Source organism: Procambarus clarkii, chromosome 19 (assembly GCF_040958095.1).
Source record: "Procambarus clarkii isolate CNS0578487 chromosome 19, FALCON_Pclarkii_2.0, whole genome shotgun sequence".
NCBI classification, from domain to species: Eukaryota; Metazoa; Arthropoda; class Malacostraca; order Decapoda; family Cambaridae; genus Procambarus; species Procambarus clarkii.
In genome coordinates, this window is record NC_091168.1 from 22,065,236 (window position 1) to 22,086,810 (window position 21,575).

General features: G+C 39.5%; 3 protein-coding genes across 4 annotated transcripts; 2 read left to right on the forward strand and 1 right to left on the reverse strand.

The window, feature by feature from the left end:
• Positions 1-711: 711 nt before the first annotated feature.
• LOC123757556 (ras-related protein Rab-8B) lies at positions 712-11,442 on the forward strand. 2 transcript variants are annotated; one of them, XM_045741299.2, is made up of 5 exons: positions 712-897; positions 2,397-2,574; positions 4,566-4,656; positions 4,920-5,045; positions 11,310-11,442. In XM_045741299.2, exons 1-5 carry the CDS (start codon positions 771-773, stop codon positions 11,349-11,351), a joined length of 564 nt encoding a protein of 187 aa, XP_045597255.2. In that variant the 5' UTR covers positions 712-770; the 3' UTR covers positions 11,352-11,442. The 2 variants fall into 2 exon arrangements, with proteins under 2 accessions (XP_045597255.2, XP_045597254.2); XM_045741298.2 differs by lacking the exon at positions 11,310-11,442 and adding an exon at positions 5,183-6,188 and having other exon boundaries at positions 714-897.
• LOC123757555 (5'-deoxynucleotidase HDDC2) lies at positions 5,823-11,108 on the reverse strand. Its single transcript, XM_045741297.2, has 4 exons — positions 10,923-11,108; positions 9,605-9,729; positions 8,685-8,856; positions 5,823-6,509 (listed from the first exon to the last, which is right to left on the reverse strand). Exons 1-4 carry the CDS (start codon positions 11,025-11,027, stop codon positions 6,279-6,281), a joined length of 633 nt encoding a protein of 210 aa, XP_045597253.1. The 5' UTR covers positions 11,028-11,108; the 3' UTR covers positions 5,823-6,278.
• On the forward strand, positions 11,373-16,727 carry LOC123757557 (mitochondrial ribosomal protein S28). The gene is made up of 3 exons (XM_045741300.2): positions 11,373-11,639; positions 12,371-12,492; positions 16,371-16,727. The coding sequence occupies exons 1-3, from the start codon at positions 11,373-11,375 to the stop codon at positions 16,525-16,527; spliced, it is 546 nt and encodes a 181-aa protein (XP_045597256.2). The 3' UTR covers positions 16,528-16,727.
• Positions 16,728-21,575: the final 4,848 nt, after the last annotated feature.

Below are 21,575 nucleotides of genomic sequence, written 5' to 3' on the forward strand. Positions count from 1 at the left end.
CAATAGGCCTTCTGCAGTTACCTTTGTTCTTATGTTCTTATGTTAACTGCAGAAGGCCTATTGGCCCATACGAGTCAGCTCCTATCTATAACCACCATATCCCACTCATATACTTGTCCAACCCGCGCTTGAAACAATCGAGGGACCCAACCTCCACCACGTTACGCGGTAATTGGTTTCACAAAACATCAACCCTGTTACCGAACCAGTATTTACCCACGTCTTTCCTAAATCTAAACTTATCCAATTTATACCCATTGTTTCGTGTTCTGTCTTGTGTTGATACTTTTAATACCCTATTAATATCCCATTTGTTATGTCCTATGTTATAAGGACGTTATTGTTATGTCCTATGTTATGTTCTTATCCCTTTGAGATGTATTTTTTTTCTTGTCTCAATAAACATACTTGAACTTGAACTTTCTAGAACACCAATGCTATGAACTCTCACAAACCCAATGTACCTTCTAGCATGTAAGTAAATAAATGAATGAATAAATAAATAAATAAATAAATAAATAAATAAATAAATAAATTAAGAACAAATTAGCCATCCTCTTTTACATTATTTGATTAGTATTTCATCTGTCATATTGGTTGTATATATTTGTAACCCGCTGAGGCATGCAAACATAGTGAAATTCCGGCCGTGTTGAGAGTGACACAGGCATGTGTGCAATTCAGTATCATTGCGTTATCATTCTTATCATCCATGCAGGTTAACGGAGGGTTGGGAAGCCTCCTCATTCACACACACACATCTACCGGCCATGTCCAGACCCTATCATTATTTCTTTAAAGTTGTGCTCATTGGGGACGCTGGGGTCGGCAAGAGCAGTTTATTGACCAAATTCGAGGAGGATACGAGCCGCAAGGAACCCTTCGTGTCGACGATTGGTAATTATATGGGTTCATACTTAGGTTTTGATCGTCTTTAGTTGATTTAACCAGTTGATTCTATTGTGTTAACTGGATAGGTGTTTCTATCACGAAAAATTAGATTTTTTTTTGGTGGGTGGGGGGGGGGGGGGGTAGAAATAGCCTAAGCTACTCTATCCCTTTGAGATGTATTTCTTTCTTGTCTCAATAAACATACAATACAATAAACAAAAGCTGCCTCGTATGGGCCAATAGGCCTTCTGCATTTACCTTTGTTCGTATGTTCTTATGTAACATACTAGAACTTTGAATTAGATTTTCATATCGTTGTTGTAGGAAGCTATTTCTATAATTTTGAAAGATATTTTCTTCATTGACACACACACATGTGCTGTATGTGATTTTGTTGCATGTGTGTGTATATGAGTGTGTGTATTGTTCGCTATACACTTTCCCAGTCTCCTGTTCATGATCACCTGCAAAATAGTTACTATTCAGAAGGCAAGGGAACTATGAGCATGGGGGGAAAGAACATAAGAACCAAGGTAACTGCAGAAGGCCTATTGGCCCATACGAGGCAGCTCCTATCTATAACCACCCAATCCCACTCATATACTTGTCCAACCCGCGCTTGAAACAATCGAGGGACCCCACCTCCACCACGTTACGCGGCAATTGGTTCCACAAATCAACAACCCTGTTACCGAACCAGTATTTACCTAAGTCTTTCCTAAATCTAAACTTATCCAATTTATACCCATTGTTTCGTGTTGATATTTTTAATACCCTATTAATATCCCCCCCTGTTATGTCCATTCATCCACTTGTAAACCTCTATCATGTCACCCCTAACTCTTCGCCTTTCCAGTGAATGCAACTTAAGCTTTGTTAATCTTTCTTCATATGAAAGATTTCTAATTTGGGGAATTAACTTAGTCATCCTACATTGGACACGTTCAAGTGAATTTATATCCATTCTATAATACGGCGACCAAAACTGAACTGCATAATCTAAACGACTATATAGCATTTGGAACGGATCAAGATGAGGACTTGGGATGGGACGGCGGAAAGGAATGGTGCCCAACCACTTGACCTCGATATAAGACTAACATGTATATGCACTGGCTGCTTGTCCCCCAACACAACGAATTATTATTATTAAATTATATATTTGTTAATATAAATAGGAACCATCAAAATTGACTTGAATTTGGAGTTCCCCAAGTTCAAGGAGTTCCCCTGGGTAGTATATATATGGGCCGGAAACAGTCAAAAAAATATTAACGTCCATTAATACATAATTGTGATTAGGTAACAAATACAAACACTGTACCCACATTAATCACGGTAACCTGATCCTGTTCTTTTAATAATATACTATCAATATCATATATGAATATGATAATGAGGTGAAAGTTAAACAAATATATAGTTTATTGACTATAAACACATTGGAAATTAAAGCCCAAATGCCTTAGAGATGAGTGAATTAAGCCTGTGGGGTGTGTTGACAGGTTTCCCATTCCGAGTACGTGACGTAAAGTTTGGCAGGAGAACAGTAAGGTTGCAACTGTGGGAGGCGGGCTGGGACACTCCCTCCGCCACCAGCAGCGACCCCGCCAGGGGCCCCAGGGGCGTCCTCCTCGTCTACGACGTCACCCACGAGACCAGCTACGACAGTGCCCGACGCTGGTAAATCATTTACTGCAACGTTTCTCTATTTTCATTTGTTCTATCTCTAATGTGTGCTCATATTACGTTTAGATAATCTCAATGGTTTAAGAAATTGATGATAATAATCATAATAATTTATTTGCAAGATGGTACAATGGATTGGTGAGATTACATAAGATAGGTATTTTTACATTCATGCAAAGCCATTAACACGCATAGCGCTTTGGGCAGGTCCTTAATCTAACATATCAGGTAAGATGAAAGGGTACATTGTAGCAATGTTTTATATCAAATAACTACAATATAAGTTGACATAGGTGATTACACTGATAAGGATATGTCTTAAGTACTGTCCTAATATTGGGGAAGTGGGTAGTATAAGATACAGTGGGAGTTTGAAGCACAAGGTACGAAACTATAAGGATGAAATTAGGTACCTTTTGATTTTACTTTTGAACAGGACATGGGTTGGACAATTTTTTAATTCATCAGGGAGTGAGTTCTAATGACGGCCCTTTAATTTGCATGGAGTGTTTGCACAGATTTAGTCTGACTGGGGATATCAAAGATAAATTTATTTCTGGTGTGGTGCTCATGGGTTCTATTACATCAAAGAAAAGTTTCAGATCAAGATTAGCATTTAGGAACAAAGTTTTGTACATGTAGATAGCACATGAGAACATGACGCATGAACACATGATAAAGTTGTTTCAGTAACTTGTGTTACTTGAAAGAATGCTGCATGTGCGTAAACGCACGAAAGCAGACATGGCACACAGGCAGGCAGGCAGACAGACACAAACAGGGGGGGGCTCACAGCTGAGTGGACAGCGCTCGGGGCTCGTAGTCCGAATGGCCCGGGTTCTATTCCCAGCGAAAATAAATGGGCAGTTTCTTTCACCTTGATGCACCTGTTCATCTATCAGTAAATAGATACCTGGGAGTTGAACCTGGGGACCTGCTTCCTGGGATGTGTGTGTTAGGAGAGAAATATATGTAGTAGACATAATATAGGAAAAATAGATTGGCTACAAAGGTGGGGCCCAAAAGCTGAATAGCTCCTTTCTGCAGACACAAATATAGTAAATACACACACAGGGGCCTCGTGGCTGAGTGGATAGTGCACATACAAGATTCTCAGAGGAATTGATAGGGTAAATAATGACAATTTATTTAACACAGGGGGCACACGTAAAAGGGAACACAGGTGGAAACTGAGTACCCAGATGAGCCATAGAGATATTAAAAAGAACGTTTTTAGCAGAGTAGTTAACAAATGGAATGCATTAGTACGTGATGTAGTGAAGGCAGACTCCATTCAGAATTTAAAATGTAGATATCATATAAAATGATTGATAAGTCAGGAATCTGTACACCGGTTGACAGTTGAAAGGCAAGACCAAAGAGCTGAAGTTCAATCCGCACAAGCACAACTAGGTGAGTGCACCCACACACACACACAGCTTATGTGAGTACAGCAGTTTTTGTTTCTCCTTCAATTCAAACACACACACGTTCTTACTAGGTGAGAACACAAGGCTAGTCCCCCAGCTGAGAGGAATTTGTTTTTTTACATACAGTAGTTGGGAGAATTCCTTAGGTGGATTGTGGGCTTCAGAACTCACCAGTTGTCTTTTTTAGTTCGCCGACTTTCTGGATGTCTTCTCCGGCGAAGTGACAATGTAATTTTTCTGTGCACCTCTTTGAGGGGGCCAGGTCCTGACTATTCTTTGTTAGGTTTAAGAACTCTACGGCTGATGTGACATAAATGTTGGGAGCCATCTCGAGATACTTTCACAAACCCACAAGTGACTCCACCAGATAAACAACTAAAACCACAATATAACCACATCAGTAAGAAAATGTCTGTATCCATTAAGGTAATTAGACTAGACCAGACAGAAGGACCAAATTGGAAATGAAAAGGAAATACTCTATGCGAGTTTCTAAACTAGACCAGGGGACATGTTAATGACCCATGTTTGCTATACTATGGTATTTTTATACAGGTTATGGAGGCTACGGGAGCAGGGAGGATTCGGCAAGATGGTGGTGATGCTACTTGGGAACAAAGGACACTACCAAGGGGATGATAGACAGGTTATTAATGATGCTTTTACTCTGAAAGAATGAATTGGTTATACAGTACTTTAATACCTTACCAATTAAGCAACTGACATGTTAGCTGGCCTGACTCGGACAATTTTGTACTGTACTTCAAAAATTATGTAGAAAGATGTATCACTACCATACTTAAAAATTATAATCCTTTTCAGTTGGCAAATCTGAAGGTTTTCTGAATTCTTGAATTCTGAAAAAGTAGTTAGCAATTAGTAAACATGAATAACTTATCTATACTGCAGGTGACATGGCAAAGAGGGAAGGAGCTGGCAGACGAGGCTGGTATTAAATTTCTCGAAGTGTCTGACGTGACAGGGACCAATATTGAGCAAGCTCTGGTCAGCATCACCAGTGCTATCTTAGCTAAGGTCAGTCATGTCTATTACCTCATATCCATGTTGATAATGTGTGTTTATTGTTGTCATAACTGAGGCCGACTGGTAAATGTGAGTTGATAAACGTGTAGGACATGTTATGATTTTATAGTTGGGATTTACTACTGCAGGAGACAAATGTCATATCAAGTGCCAAGCCTTCCGTGTTCTGTTCCTTACAATGACCATGACTGAACTTGCCTTGGACAAGCCTTCTGGGAACCTGTTCTGCACTGTACTACATTCATCAAGTATTCCAGTGACTTACTCGGCTTTTAGCAAGTTTTCCAATGGTCTGCTATTTACAAAAGTGCACAAATGATGTCATAGTAAATTTACTTGACTTATGAACTCTGTTCTTGACAAAAATAGTTGAAGAGGTGTATTCTTCAGATACCAATGCAAACTTTTTTCCCCCCCTTCCTTTATTCCCTTTGTAATTCTAGTATCCTTTGTATTTCTCCATACTGTACAGTACTGTACTTGTATAAAAGTTAATTTTATTAATTTTTTTTTAGTTTAGTTGCTGTTTCTTGGATGCTAAAGTAGATGTGGCTAAATAACAGCAGTTTTATTATGTAGAAGTCTGGTGTGACTGCAGGATCAAGTTGCATAATTCATTTATTCATAAAGACAAGAAAACAGCTAGTTGTGCAATTTTCAAGGACCTATATTAGTTTACCAGCACAAAACTATTGTACAGTATACACATATTTGCTGAATTTCACCAATGATTGCCACAAATCTGATAGGATTAATAATAAAATAAAGGTCATGACTTAATTTAATTATAGGAACACCACTATTGTGAATAAATTACATTTTTTACTAATATGCTTATCTTTCTTATTGACATGGACTAGATGAAATGTTTTCTCTTAGCCATGTGTCGAGTCATTCTTTGTAGAAAAAAAATCACATCTGAATCAGAATCAAGCAATTTATGGTCTTTTTCATCTATGAGAAAATTATCAAGAGCCAATATCCTTGAAGTAATGATCTTATTATTGATTATTACTTGTTTTGAAATGGCTAAGGAATGGGCTTTTACAATCTCTTCACTTATTAGGAAACATACCAAACAGTGATTGGAAAAAAATTCATTATAAAAAGGAAAATAAACATACCTACGTAAAACAACAACAAAAAAAAAGCAAAGGTTTTCGAGTCATAGAATACAAAACAGTACCACAGTTTGCTTTAACAACAAAGCAATTACTAGTTAAATTACGAGCATTCATCGGGTTCATTAAGCGTTTTACTTCTTTGTTTGTATAATTCTTCAACCCACTGCTGTACCTTAGGGTGGGTAAACTGGCCTTCAGTTGACTTGAAAAATTCTTCCAGTGATCCTTTTCGATCCTGACTTGTCTCATACTCAAAAGCTTGCAAGATCATGTCAAATTTATCCAAATCTTTTACAAGCTTTGCCTCTGGTGTTTTCTGTTCTTCATATTCCTGAAAATGGTAACTTATTTAAAGACAATACATAATGTTGTACATGGGGACACAAACATATATTGGATAATAAATTTATAAATATTAGAGGATTTTATATTAATTTTTTGAGGTGTGCCAATGGATTATCATCAGGCATATTAACCTATTTTTGTTGTATTAGTATTGGTATTATTTCAGCCAATACTGTATACTGCACTTTGATATTTACTTTTGTACATAGGTCGGTATAGTTCAAATATATATCTGACAAAAAATATTAAATATCATTATCAAAGTACTGGATCAGTCTTTTTTATAATATAGTACATATTGGAGTACAGTATTTATATAGATTAATAAAATATTGGTATCGGTGCACCTCTGCTCTACAGGTAAGAAACTGGCCCAGCTGTAACCACACACAGCACGACCATTGGTGAACAATTAACTTGTAGTAAACACTAGCATTTACCACAGGCGGCTGAATGAGATCAATTTTTGTTTCTTTACTCAAGTTGTGATCAACAACTGGTGTTACACATTTAAGCAAGCTTGCATACCAAGCTGTCAGTACCAACAAGGTCCTTAAACTGTAGGATGACAGGAATAAACACCTGGAGAGGCGAATCATGGGTAATACAGTGGCTATGTTCCCGACTTACAATCGGGGATCCAGGATTCGATCTCTGGGTGGGACAGAAAAGGTTGGTCATGTTTCCTTTCACCTAATGCCTATTCACCTAGCAGTAAATAGATGCCTGGAAGTTAGGCAACTGTTGTGGGGTTGCATTCTGAAAAAGTCAGTAGTTTGACCTAGGGAGGACCTCATTACAAGTCTAAAGTACATATATACATATATATATACATATATATACATACATACATACACACACACACAGCATAATATCTCCAAATAAATAGAAAATGCAACAATATGTCAAACTATGCTACCTTGAATATAATACCGTTTCTCTCAGCATGTCAAGGTCAGGCTTCACTCCCGTATTGCCCAGGCTGTGTCGGCTTACTTTTAGGTCCAGCACAGCAATCCCAGTGCCTGGGTACCCTGCTTAGGTTTCCCCTTCAGGTCCTGGAAATCTCATGCAGGTCTGGTGGTCCTAAGGATATTCCCCCACACCTATTCTCACTCTTTGTGAGTTTGAGGGTTGCTTATCATCTATGCCAAGTGGTGACATTAATTTCTTCTGCCTGTTGGTCAGTGACACCTTCGACTCCGAGTCCCATGGGGTTTGCTCTCTCCATATAGCTCTTTTTTGTGACCTTCCTGATGAAGTTAGACCTTACCACGCAGTGACCGATTTGCGTGTTAGTTTTACCAGATTGCAGGGATCTGGGTTGTGTACCGGGTTGGATGCACCCGAGTTACCCTGGTTGGTGTTTAGGGACCTGGAATTGGGGGTGTTGGCGAATTCCAACTTTTTGCGGAGCTGTCCGTTGATTTTAAGGTTTTGTTTTCCGTGAACCCTCCAGTTGTCTGTAATGCTTTGCTGACTTTCTGGAGATTTTTTCCAGTGGGGTGGTGGATTGTCACCCGCACCTTGCACCAATGTAAGGGGAGGCCAGGTTCTGGTTCTGGTCCCCGGCAGGCCAAATAGAATGTTCCGCAACTGATGTGACTTTTTTTTTTTGTGTACATGGCAATCTCAGCACGATAGCTTTATAGATCCACTGGGGAGTCCCGCCATAAAAAAATTAAGTGTTTCATCCAATTCTTCTGAATTTTGTAACTTGCAGATCTTTTTTTTTGTGGATTTGGGATTAGGGGAAACTAACTATTCGGAAAGTCAAAAGGGTTTTCACTTTTCAGCAAGTCTGCAAGAAATTGGCCAAATTTGGGAAACCTACTTAAATTGAATTATAGGTCATAATTTACAGAGATGTTTAAGGAAGGTTTTCCAATGACCAACTGTCTTAAAATGCAAAACATGACAAACCAACATGGTGCTGTGGATAATTTACATTTCACTCAAAGGCAGGTTAAGCAACACTAGGTCTGGCCAGCAAATATATAAATGAATGGGGTGACAGCATTGATTCTTGGCTTATGGGACCATGGCAAAACATCCACAGGATTCCTTTCATCGACAAGCTACACACATTCATGTACAAATTATATTTAGCATAAAATGATACTACATAGTATATTCTCATCACAACAGCATTTATAAATACCATAAACAAATTAAACATTTCATTTCCTGCTTTTTCTCCAACCAAGGTTATGAAATGCTCCATAGCTGCCACTTCTTGTTTGTGTTTGTCTTCCTCCGAGACCCCACAATGTGGAGTGAGGTCACCCACTGTACTTTCTGCCATGTCATGAACCAGTGATATCTTCATGACTCTGAAAAATAAGAATTTATTTATTTATATATTTTTTATAGCAATTCTACTTGGCTGCTCACTTAAGTAAGGTTCTGCTGTTTCCACGAACTGGACTACATACAGTCAAGGCAGATTGACATTCACATAATTGAATAAATTGCAGCATTTATCTTGTGTACTTAACTGACTTGCATTTTGTGGCACTTAATTGCGACACGGTGACTCTAGTGAATGGTTTTGACTGCTTGGCAAGCCTTTTCAGAGTGAAATGTCCCACAGAGTTCAGGTCTGGACCGTGTACGTATTTGTGAATGTATTTTCCCAACACATCAGTCTTTATATCGAACATACAATTTAATTTCATTTGAAGCAATGAGGCGACTTGAACCAGCTGCTTTTGTTCTATTCATGGGCGAGTGGGTTAAAGCGAGTGCCTGGGAATCACTAGAATGCTGGTTCAAGTCACCTCAAATGATTTTCTCCTACAGAATGATGATCCAACAGAGAAATTCAGAATTTTGATTATACCATATTTATAATCATGCATTAGTGTGTTGATTAATCTTTCTCACATGAAAACTGCATTGCATATAAATACAATATACAGTACTAATTACAATACAGTACAGTATATAAATATGTATAGATTATCTATAAGAATATGCATTAACATATACTGTACTGCAGTATAATAAATATACATCTCATTTGTAAGCACATATGAGAGGTGTACAAGCAAAGTATTAGTGCAAACAACAAACTCTCACCTATCTCTGTTCACATTATCATTCTCGTCAAGAAGAAATGATATAATGGCCATCCGGTACATGTGACCAGATATAGTTTCAGGTTCACTGACATTACGAAGAACCCATCCAGTTCTTTTCATATGCTGAAAAGAGTGAATAGGTAAAATTAATTATTGTACTGTATTTTTATCATTTCAACTGATATTGATCAATTACAATTAACAAATGTATGCCTAGAAAAAATATATGCCATCTTTGATACTTCTTTTCTATCCAACTTTTAAAATATTTTACTATTCATAATGACAATATTATATATGGGGGTATCTGGGGTGTCAGTAAGGGGTAGTACCTCTGACAGGGAACAGTCGCACCTTCGAGTGGTTTGTCTGCTTTGGTCCCACCACCTCCACTAACTCTCACTTATGGCTCTTAGTAGCTGTTTGCAGGCAACAACGGCCACACCCCGGTAAACCACTTCAACTGGCAGGCAAAACCAGGCGAGGGTAGCTGAAGGTTTGAGGCCCTTGGTGAACTAAGGCTTCTCTACCTACGCATGCGAAGACAGAACCCGGCTGACTACGTGGAGGAACCCACCAGAATGGTTCAGCAGGCAGGAAAAGGCTCAGCAAAGAGTTGTGGAGTGCAATAAGTGTGCAGTGAAACACGAAGAACACTGCTGGCCATCCACTGCATCCTAATATATCTCCTGCCATCTCGACTTGTCCTGCTGCTGGACCCAGATAGGCTGGGATGAGAGAGTGAGGCTGATAATTTGTGCAACTCTCCCTCACTTCAATACAAATCTTGTGCAAGTCATGACTTCAACCAGTACTGTGATGTACTGTATGTTTTTTTTTTTTACACTTATTTGGAGTTTGTATGGTATGACATTTGTTATGTCATCTACAAAGCAACTAAGCTAAGAAACCATTGCTCAAATCATTGATTTAAAAGAAGCAAACTGCAAAACTAGGGGGAGAGAATAAGTGAATACAGTAGCTGGGTGTGGGCAAAAAGAAACATTAAGTTTTGTGCGGATTTCCGAGATTCAAACAGTGATGACACACCATCACAAACACCTGTCTGGTTGCCTCAGGTAGACTTCAAGGACTACCTTCCTGTAACACATAGGGTACTCTGCAATGAACATTTTAGAATGTTCACAGACCTTGAACAAGTCTTCCTGGGACGACCCTATCATCTTGGAATTGCTGTTGAATGGATTAGTACTCGACTGTTAAATCATATAATCGTATCATATTAGGACTAAATTTGTCACATATTGGGTATGGCTTTCTTAACCTAACCAATATTAAGAAATCGTCAATCTTACCTTTAATCGACCTATTTGCTTGAAAAATTCTAAACAGCTTTTAGCATTATGTGAAGCCATTCCTTCAACTGACTGGGTCGAGTTTGTATCACAGTAGCAAGCCATAAGTGGCCAACCTAAACACAACTCTCGAGTTTACAGGAGCAAGTAGCGAGGTCAACTCATCTCTATAAGATCCTGGATTTAGCTTTATAGGATCAATAAGGTACTTGAAACATTTTATCTATGTACTTATAATGTACGGTGGTGTTATATGAGCACCTATACTTAAAACTAACACTTTACAAAAAATACGTTAATTACCAAAGATCAATTTAAATAAATAACAAATGAATACAATTATAATAAAATTTTATAATTACTAAGTAAAATTTAAATAATTTTCAGGGGACTATTTTATTTAGCAAGATATCCTCGTTTAACTCCTGAGGTACACAGATCATAACAACAATGGCGGCCTCCATAAGACGGAGTGGTGTTTTCCTGACAACCCGAGTCTGTACTCCCTTTATCGGCAGATATTGTTCATCGGTTCCTACTGGAGAGTCTGGTCAAAGTACCAGCGATATATCAAAAGATAATGTAAAGATTGAATCTGGCGGGTTTGCGAAAGCTTTTGCAAAATATACTCAGGACACTAGACCTTCCGAGGATGAGAGAGATGTTCAACCTCCCAAGTCATTTGTCACCCTTCTGAGGAATTCTAAACTCATGCAGGTATGTTGTTTCTAATTCCTAAACCTAAATTAGAATTGATTGATTAACTAAAATAGGATTGATTAACAGTTGAGAGGCGAGACCTAAGAGCCGAAGCTGGCTCTTAGAGCCCTGCAAGCACAACTAGGTGAGTACACTAGACCTTCCTGGTCACTGCTAGTTGTCACCAGAGTCACCAGGCTCTGAGCTGCTTTGAGCCCCAGAAGGCTAAGTAACCTTGCAAATTGTCAACCCCTAAATAAGGTGCAGGGAGCTCACTGGGTGAGCAAATCTCAATTTATTATGCAGTAATTGAGCACCATTCCTTCACTCCATCCTCGGTCGTTATTTTTTCCTTCCCTTTGGCTTTAGGGGTGTTCATTTATTATTTGGGTATGCTTTCATGGCTCTGAATAGATGTACCACAGGTGTGTTTTTCAGTGTTTTTTAAGGGTTTCCTCTGGGTTTTATGCCTTTGGCCACATCTTTGCTTCCCCAGGAGTTGAGTCCCAAGTTTACAGGGGGTAAGATTTGGATGTTGTTTTCCCATGTATCCCTCTGAACACTACCCAATATTTTTGGGACCAAACAATTTGTAAGGTTTTGATCTTGTGGGGCTCGAAGCCTGATATACTAGCAGTGGCCTGGTAAGGTCCGGTGCTTAGGCTAAGGAGAACCACTGATGTGGTGAACAGGAAGAGGCATTTTGATCCATTCGATGCTTTATTTATAATTAATTGTTTAATTTACAGTTGGGCGATCCTCAAGGCAAAGTGGTCGAGGGCACCATCTTCCATGTAGTTGGAGATGACCTTTATATTGACTTTGGGAGCAAGTTTTACTGTGTTTGCTTGAGACCGCAACGAAACCCAGCGTAAGTACAGCGTTTGTAATTTTTTCTTTATAAATAACTTGAAATGCTGCCTTTTAATTTTAAAAGGAAATTTAAATGCTGTTTTTTCACATCCGGCATGCTGGATGTGAAAAACTCATGAGACCCCTTATGAAATGGCATGGAAGTAGTATTCACGTGACAATCTGCCTCCCCACCAGAATAGCCTCCTGAAAGTCAGTGAAGCTTTACAGATAATTGGAGAAGAAGCCTCAAAACTACCAAACAGCTCCACAAACAATTCACACACTAGCTTGAAACTTGTAGTACTGATTACTGCCACCAGACAACCCGGCCCCTGCCCATAGTCGGCTAACCACCTCGGTTCTGGAGCTGATGAATAACGCACGATATACAGTAGTGATGAACGTAAAGGGAATAAAATCAGGTAGCCCTGGTGGGCTCTTCCAGAAAGAGGCGTTTCATTATATTTAACGCTGGGTTTCTGGTGGGTAGCCCCTCTGGTGTCTCCCTAAAGCCAACCACAGGGAACAAAAATAGGACTTACCCAGGAGGTAGATTGGCAGCAGACACTAGGAAAAAGAAGAGGAAACCAGGCTGGGAGACATGGCCGAAGGCAACATTCAACCAACTGGGATCAAGGACATTAACTAAATATTGGGCCACCAGTACCCTGGTAGAATGCCAAAACCCCCGATCCTAAATATGATCTCATACCATGTTAGAGAAGACTGCAGCCAAAGCCAAATATTTGTGAACTTCACGGGCTCGAGAGTAGACTGCAAGCTGCCTAGATTTAATGACATTGCAGATGACCTGAGAAATACGAGACTTGGAGCAGGGAACCAAGGTAATTAGGTCAAGCAACAAAAGCATCCATTGAGGCAGAACCAGAGGCACACAGGTAATGGCAAAGGGCCACTGCTGAACACAACAAATGATGCACCCCCCAGCAGAACCAACAAAGTGGCAATCGCCAAGGGACCGCTGTGGAAGCCCATCGACTAATTCTTTGTCAGAAAAGGAGAAAGCTGCCAACAAACAAACTGCCCATAAGGGCCAAAGGAACAGAACTCACCTTTAGAAAAGGGCCTGAAGCTCCCCAACCCTACAACCAGGGGTGAGAGCCATAAAAACTTAAACAAGACAGCCTTAAAACACAACTTGAGCCAAAATGGAAACCATAAACCAAGGCGAGGAGAGAAAAAACAATCAGATAAAGTGACCAGGATGACTCAGGAGGAGCATGAGGAGGCTGGAGATGAAAAGACGCTTGGACCAACTTACAAAACGGATTCCGTCGTGTCGACACTGAATGCAAGCAGTACCAGCCCTACCAAAGTCAAACAATAAGAGGCAACAGTACTTAATCTCAGCAGCCAAGCAAGTGGAGGGGGGTGGGGAGGGGAAAAGGAGGATTCAAATGAATTTAGCCTAGTAGTAGCTTCTCTAAAATAATATTCATTAATACATAGTTATACAATAATACTGTACAAGTATAATATGCTATAACACAACATGATCTCATAACCCAGCCTATGAGTATATATCCTCACAATACAAAGTACAGTATAGCAATACTGTATCAATCAACCAACAGTAGCCTAATTCACTTGACATCATATTAATAGATATACAGTACATGTATAATAATACATAGGATAGTGATACACAAGTCACATAGTACAGTAATACATAGAACCTATATACATAACAGTGTATCAAAGATATATTAAAAATCAATATATAATGATACAATGTTGTACTGTATTATATCATTAAGGTATGATCACAGTGTATATCAAGTCATACTGGTGTATGCTGGATCATAACAGTACAGTATTTAGAATATTTCTGCAGTTTCCTGGGTGTTTATATTTGCATGTTCCATCAGTTCTTCCTGATAGTTTATATTTGCTACATACAATGCATAGTATTGGCAGGGTCCCGGTTCATGCTTTGTTGGAGTGTCAACAACACACTGTGTTGGCTCTTTGCAGAAAGATTTAGGTCGAGATCTTACAGATTCCTGTTGCTGCTCGGGCACTTCCTTAACTGTTTTTAATATTTCTTTTTCTCTGGCCACTTGTGCATGAGTCAGCTGCATATCCTTGCACTTACCTATGTCCTGTGTAACCACTTCCATGTTTTCTAACAAAAGCCCTTCACACTGTTGAATCTCCTTACATAACTTATTGTATTCACTAACATCTGGATTTAATTTAATTAACTTCAAAATTTAACTTTTAATCCTCTATTTTCCTCCTCTAGGACTTTTCCTTCAGTTTCCTAGAGTTTCTTATTCTTACATAATTCCTATACAGTATTTGGTCTTCCAGAGTTGTAACCTTCTTACATTCTTATAACGTTCTTGTAATGCCACTAGCACGCATAGCATTTTGGGCAATCTTGATTTTCCCTGGAATATGACCCGCCAGATCTTTCAACCACCAGGTACCCTTTCACTGCTGGGTGAACAGAAGCGTACGGTTAAGGATTGTTGCCTAGTCAATCCTCCCCAGCCAGGATTCGAACCCAGTCCAAATCGCTTGCAAAGCACGATGCAAGTGTCTTGCCACTGCACTACGAAGACTTCTTCCCAAGTTTTCATTTCATCTGCTCAAATTCTTAATTATATCCACATGATACTCTATATTTTTTCCAACCTGTTGTGAAAACCTCTCGTGTTAATATTTTCCTCATCAAAGACACCAAAATCATACCCTTTAGTTTTGTCCCTACTCATGGCAGTGGCCATCTTTGCTTTTGTCATCATGTGCTCCCCGCACTATTTCCTTCAAAAACACTAGGTATTTCTAATATGTTTCTTTAACTTTGTTTTGGTTTCTGTTTGCCAGATATTCACTGGTGTGCACTTTTTCACTGTAATATTGCTTGTTTATCCCTCCCAAATTTAAAAAACACTGGAGCTCCCCAGCCCTCACTCCTACAACATCCCTTTTCCTTTATCCACTTTATCTATTCCTCTCAAGATCTTGTACATAGTTATCTTATTCCTTCCGTTTCTTTTCTCCTAAAAAATTGCAAGACTGAGTTCTCTCAACCTGTCCTCATAGCTGAGACCTCTCAATTCTGCTACTAATTTAGTTGCAAACCTCTTAACTTTCTCAAGTTTCTCTTTGTGCTTCACATGGTGTGGGTTCCTTGCTGGAGCTGCATACTCAAGTAATGGTCTCCTATAGGCAGTGTGTATGGATTTGAAATATTGTTTAGATTCTTAAATGACATTCTTATGTTTGATAATGTCCCATATGCTGCTGAAATTACCCTGTTCACATCAGTTTTTAGTGTTAATGTTGGGATTATCTCCACTCCCAGGTCTTTTTCTCTTATTGTTTCTTATATATGCCTTCCTATATGGTATTGTTAAATTTGGGTCGCCTGTCTTCCATACCCATTTTCATTACTGTATAGGTGTGCTGACTTTCTGAATGCTTTTTCAATGAGGTGGCAGAGTGTCACCTGTTCTCTTCACCTCTGTGAAGTAGGACTAATGTTCTGGCTCTGGTCCCTGGTAGGCCAAACATAACACTGCAACTGATGTGACCTAATAGATGGGAGTCATCTCAGGGAGAAGCCATTTCATCTTGAAAGAGGCATTTCTTTACATTCACTGCTAGTTTTTCAGTTTTGGGTCGCTCTCCAAGCCTACATCTCTGTAGAGCGAGCTAAATTCTGATCCTGGATTCTGATAGGTGATTTGTGGGTCTCAGAGGCCTGATATGTGAATTTAAGTCTTGGTGTAGCCTCTACATAAGCATGCAGTTATTGGAAACACACCAGAAAAGAGTGTGTCATTACAATTAATGCTTGATTTTTTCAACTACATTAGCTCTTAACTTAACTCTTCATAAAGAGAAACTACTCTTCATGTTCAGGAGTTTTGTGAGAGGAGCCAGAGTTCGTCTTCGACTACAGGAACTTGAACTTTCTACACGATTTCTGGGGTCGTCTACAGATATGACAATACTAGAAGCAGACGCATCACTCCTGGGTTTAATTCGCACAAGAAAATTAGAAACAGTCAACCAGTAGTATATTTTGTGTATTAGATAAGTGCAGTCATGACTTAGCATTGTTTGTATATATGCAAAAATACCATGTTAAAATTTGTAGTTAAAAATTGTAGCATAGGTAATTCCTTTTTATTTTTTCTTGTAAAGATATTGAAATGTGTTAATAAATTAAAACTGCAATTGTATCTTCATGTTTTCCTATAAATTTCTTGCAAATTATAGAGTATATTTATTTCCCTTCCCACCTGACACCCACCCACCCAACTCTCACCTGACTAACACCCAGCCACTCCCTCTCACCCAACACTCGCCCATTCCTGCCCAACACCCACTCCCACTCTTGTCCTGCACCTGCTCCTCCATGATATCTTGGGCAAAGGCCACCAAGGCTGAAACTGCAGGCTGCATATCTCCTCTGTGCAGATCCCATGCCTGTGACTTTCTCATGGAGATGCTTAAAAGGCCCCCCAATGAGGATCCAGACACGCAAAACTACAGCTAGATGCGAACGAGTCCAGTGATTCTCTACAGTAAGGGACCCCTGGACAACACAGGCAGTTACGCGTGAAGCTTCCACATGTCAACACTCTTAGAAAGCACCAGGGCAAACAGGCAAGCCAGGGCAAACAGGCAGGCCAGGGCAAACAACAAAGCAAATGAAGCCCTGCTCAGGAATATTGAGTTCTCAAAGCAGTCAAGTGAGCAGGTCTGACAGAACCCTTGCCAAACCCCAAAGGAAAATAGAGGGCTGTCAGCCTGCCAAGATGAGCCTGAGACTTCATACTGCAACCAATAAGCAGAGACAGACCTGTACTTGAAAAAGGGCCAGGCCCATGTTAGAAGAGAGGTCCAAGCTCCACAGGAGGTATTGAAGCAAATCCGCAGACTACAGAAAGCGTAGTGCAGGAAGACACCATCCTCCCCTATCGCTTAAGGTATTCATGGATACCATATTCTTTGGTAGGGGCTTCGTGACCTGCGATCACCAATCCACCTAGGGGCAGTGATTGGGTCCGTTTGTTCGGGCTTGTCGCATGGTATGTGAGTTTGCGGTGGTGTGAAAGACCCTGAGGAGGATTTGGCTTTCTCCAAAGCTCAAGCACCAGCTTCACTTTGACATGCCACACCTCAAATGAACCACATGACCCCAGTGGTTCATTGCTTGTATCGAGGGAGACAGATTCGATCCTTTTTCCTGTGGAGCTGAACACTTCAATATCTCGGTTTGATCTTTTTGGGTTTTGGTTCTTTGCAAGGTTCACATGCGGGGTGTGTCAAACATTCATGCCGACAGATTATCTCGGTTCCATCCCATTTCCACAGAGTGGACATTGGATGAAGTATTGCTGGCTTTGCAAGACATTTGTTTGCCCTGCAGTGGAAATCTTTGCATCAGCATGGAACCAGAACCTTCCCTCACATGACTGTTCCCCAATTGTGATGCTATTACAGTGGATGTTTTTGGCTGGACTGGTCGAGGTAGAGATTCATTTACCTCTTTCTCCTGGATCAGTTGTTGCTCCAGGCGTTGTCTAGTCTAGAGTCATACTTTGGGTGGGTGCTCCTTGGTGACCGGCCTAGCCTTGGTTTCCGGCACTTCTAGCTTTTTATCTGAACCTAGGCGTTTCCTATCGCTCCAGCTCTTCCAACAAATTAGCTCTCCGAGGTACCTCACTGGTTTGACCACCTCTGCTCTATGAGTCTGGTATTTTTTAAGCATGTTTTTTATCACCATTTGTATGGTGGGCAGGTAAATAGCTTGTTGGTCTCTCACTATGTGTTTCAGCAGTATGAGATTGCTTGACACTCGTTTTGCTATTTCTTGGCTTTTTATCATCTTTCTTCAATCTCCGTCCAGTTGTCCTATCGTTCTTCTCGAGGATATTTCTTGATTGGCATCTCATGCCGACTACTGTTGCCTCGTATCGTTTGGCATTGGTAGAGCTGGTATTGCTTGCATTTGGTGTCGACACCTTCACAGAATCCGTTTTGTAAGTTGGCCCATGCGTCTTTTTATGTCCGGCTTGCACATGCTCCTCCTGAGTCATCCTGGTCACTTGACCTGATTTTAATTTTTCTCTCCTTGCCTTGGTTTATGGTTTCCACTTTGGCTTATGATGTTTTTAAGGCTGTATTTTTTTGGGGATGGCTCTTGCCCCTGGTTATAGGGTTGAGGAGCTTCAGGCCCTTCTCCTAAGTTGAGGGATGTGAGGAACATCCCCATGGGGATGAGAACATGGAACATCTCCATCCATGAGGAACATCTTCTCCAAAGATGTTTGTTGGCAGCTTTCTGCTTTTCTGGCAAAGAATGAGTTGGCAGGCTTCCACAGCGGTCTCTTGGTGATTGACACTTTGTTGGTTCTGCTGGGGGTACGTCATTCGTTGTGTCCAGTGGCGGTCTTGTGTTACTACCTGTGTGCCTCTAGTTCTGCCTCAATGGATGCCTTTGTTGCTTGACCCAGTTTTCTTGGTTCCCTGCTCCAAGTCTCGAATTTCTCAGGTCATCTGCAATGTCATTAAATCTAGGCAGCTTGCAGTCTACTCTCCAGCCTGTGAAGTTCACAAATATTTGGCTTTGGCTGCAGTCTTCTCTAACATGGTATGAGATCATATTTAGGCTCGTGGTTTTTAGCGTTTTACCAGGGTACTGGCGGCCCGATATTTAGTCAGTGTCCTTAATCCCAGTTGGTTGAATGTTAACCTTTGGCCGTGTCTCTCAGCCTGGTTTCTCTTCTTTTTCCTAGTGTTTGGTGTCAATCTACCTCCTGGGTAAGTCCTATTTTTGTTCTCTGTGGTTGGCTTTAGGGAAACACCAGAGGGCTATCCTCCAGAAACTCAGCATTAAATATAATGAAACGCCTCTTTCTGGAAGAGCCCACCAGGGCTACCTGATTTTCCTCCCTTTACGTTCATCAGTACATGATTTTCCTCCCTTTACATCAGTGTGTTATTCATTAGCTCCAGAACTGAGGTGGTTAGCTGATTAAGGGCAGGGACCGGATCACCTGGTGGCAGCAATCAGTACTAACGCATTTCGAGCTAGTGTGTGAATTGTTTGTGGAGCTGTTTGGTAGTTCTAAGGCTTCTTCTGCTTGGTGAAGTCTCCAATTGTTTGCAAAGCCTCACTGACTTTCAGGAGGCTATTACCTCTGTAACGAAGCCAGGAGTTCCCGGTAGACAACCGGGAGACCACATTAGTTGCAGAACTTCTGCAACTAATGTGACCTCTTAGTATTTAGCAATCTCAGTGAGATTTGGGGAGTCACTTGAACTCCTCCAGAAAAAAAGCATTTCATTACATTCAGTGCTGAGTTTTGGGAATTTTCCCAGAGAATTTCACAAAATAGTGTACTGAAGCTGAAACGTTTGCTCATGCCAAGGTTTACAGTTGACAAGGATAACTAAACAATTCCCTAAATTTTGATTTTTAATTTTTTTTTAAGATGCAACAACAACTGTACAAGGTAAAATATACAGCATTTTACAAAATTCTGCAAACATGTGAGAACACTTCAGAGACAACACAAATGGCATTAGAGAAAAACTTGACTTAAAATGTAGTTTATAAGTGATACCGTTACAATAGCACTTACATGGTACTCATTTAATGATTCCAGAAAATGACTCTACACATTTACCAATATCATTATACATACTGGGTATATATATTTTGTTAATGTATATGTATTTTGTTAATGTGCTTCATGCATTTCTGCTATTAACATTAAAAGTTAAGTCAACTGATTCTCTCCTTGGTAACCAACACTCTTAATCCATCGGTACCCAAAGGTAGGATGAGAGAAAGCATTTTCACATTAACATAATTATGCACATGAACACACACACACACACACATACACACCACTTTAACAAACAGGAGGAAGGATGTAGATAATTTTTACATTGAGAAAGAAATGACCAAAAATTACATTTTGGCATTTATTATAATAAAACACTATGATCATTAGTGGACCTTAATATCTTAACAAAAGTCAAATTTGAGTAGCTGCAGCACTTGCGTACTCTATGAAACTATTGCACCTTGATAACAAAAGATACCAAGCAATAACATATCCAACAGATCATCTTCTCGTATATTTAGCACATAGTTTTATAATAAATAATGCTGGAATGCTTTGTTATATCCTGCAAAATGTTTGGCACAAAGTTTTCACAAGAATATATATTTTCAACTTATGAGTACTGTATATTATCTAAAATATAACATGTTGAATAATATACTTGGGGAAAACAATCCCAAGCTCAAATATTAATACTATACTTGAAATAACTTACAAAAATAACTTTGTTACAAATATGTAATATTTTGACTTATCAGAAAAAAATATGGACCTGAATTCAGAGAGAGCTCTTACATACGATGGCTTTTCCACTCCTATCTCCGCTCACACAAACTGATACACATGGGGGAAAAAAAATGACATTATATTTATTTATAATAATTTTCAAAAATGCAATTTTAAGTTGATATATTGCCCACAGTACAAAAATGCTGCTAATTAGTTTATTTGCCCACAGTACAAAAATACTGCCAATTTAATTTTAATTAAATTAGTTAATTTTAACTGGAAATACTGTAATTATTATTTTCATAACAGCTTGAACACTGGAATTTATTTATGGGAGATTTATGGAATGTCATCTTATAGGCATATGTAGATAAATCCTTTTTCCAGTAAGTAATACAGTATGGCAAAATATGAGTGTAGATTAGAAGGAAAGAGTAAATGCACTGTTGATTTGGGACTTCATTATAGCACTATGCGTCATAAGAACCATGACTGAAAGCAGCGGAATGAGAATGTACCTGACTATGGGCATCTACAGATAATCTGGTTATATGAACACATTTGATCAAAACGGAGACAAACCAAATCAATAAAACAGCAGCCTTGCAGCAAGATGTACTGTTAAATTTGTTTCATGCTAAAAGTACAGTAGATTAAAATTAAATTTGGAAATGATGCATTAGAACCTGTAACCTTCATTGTAAATCATATTTGTATTAATATATAAGAGAAATATTAATATATTTGTAAATTA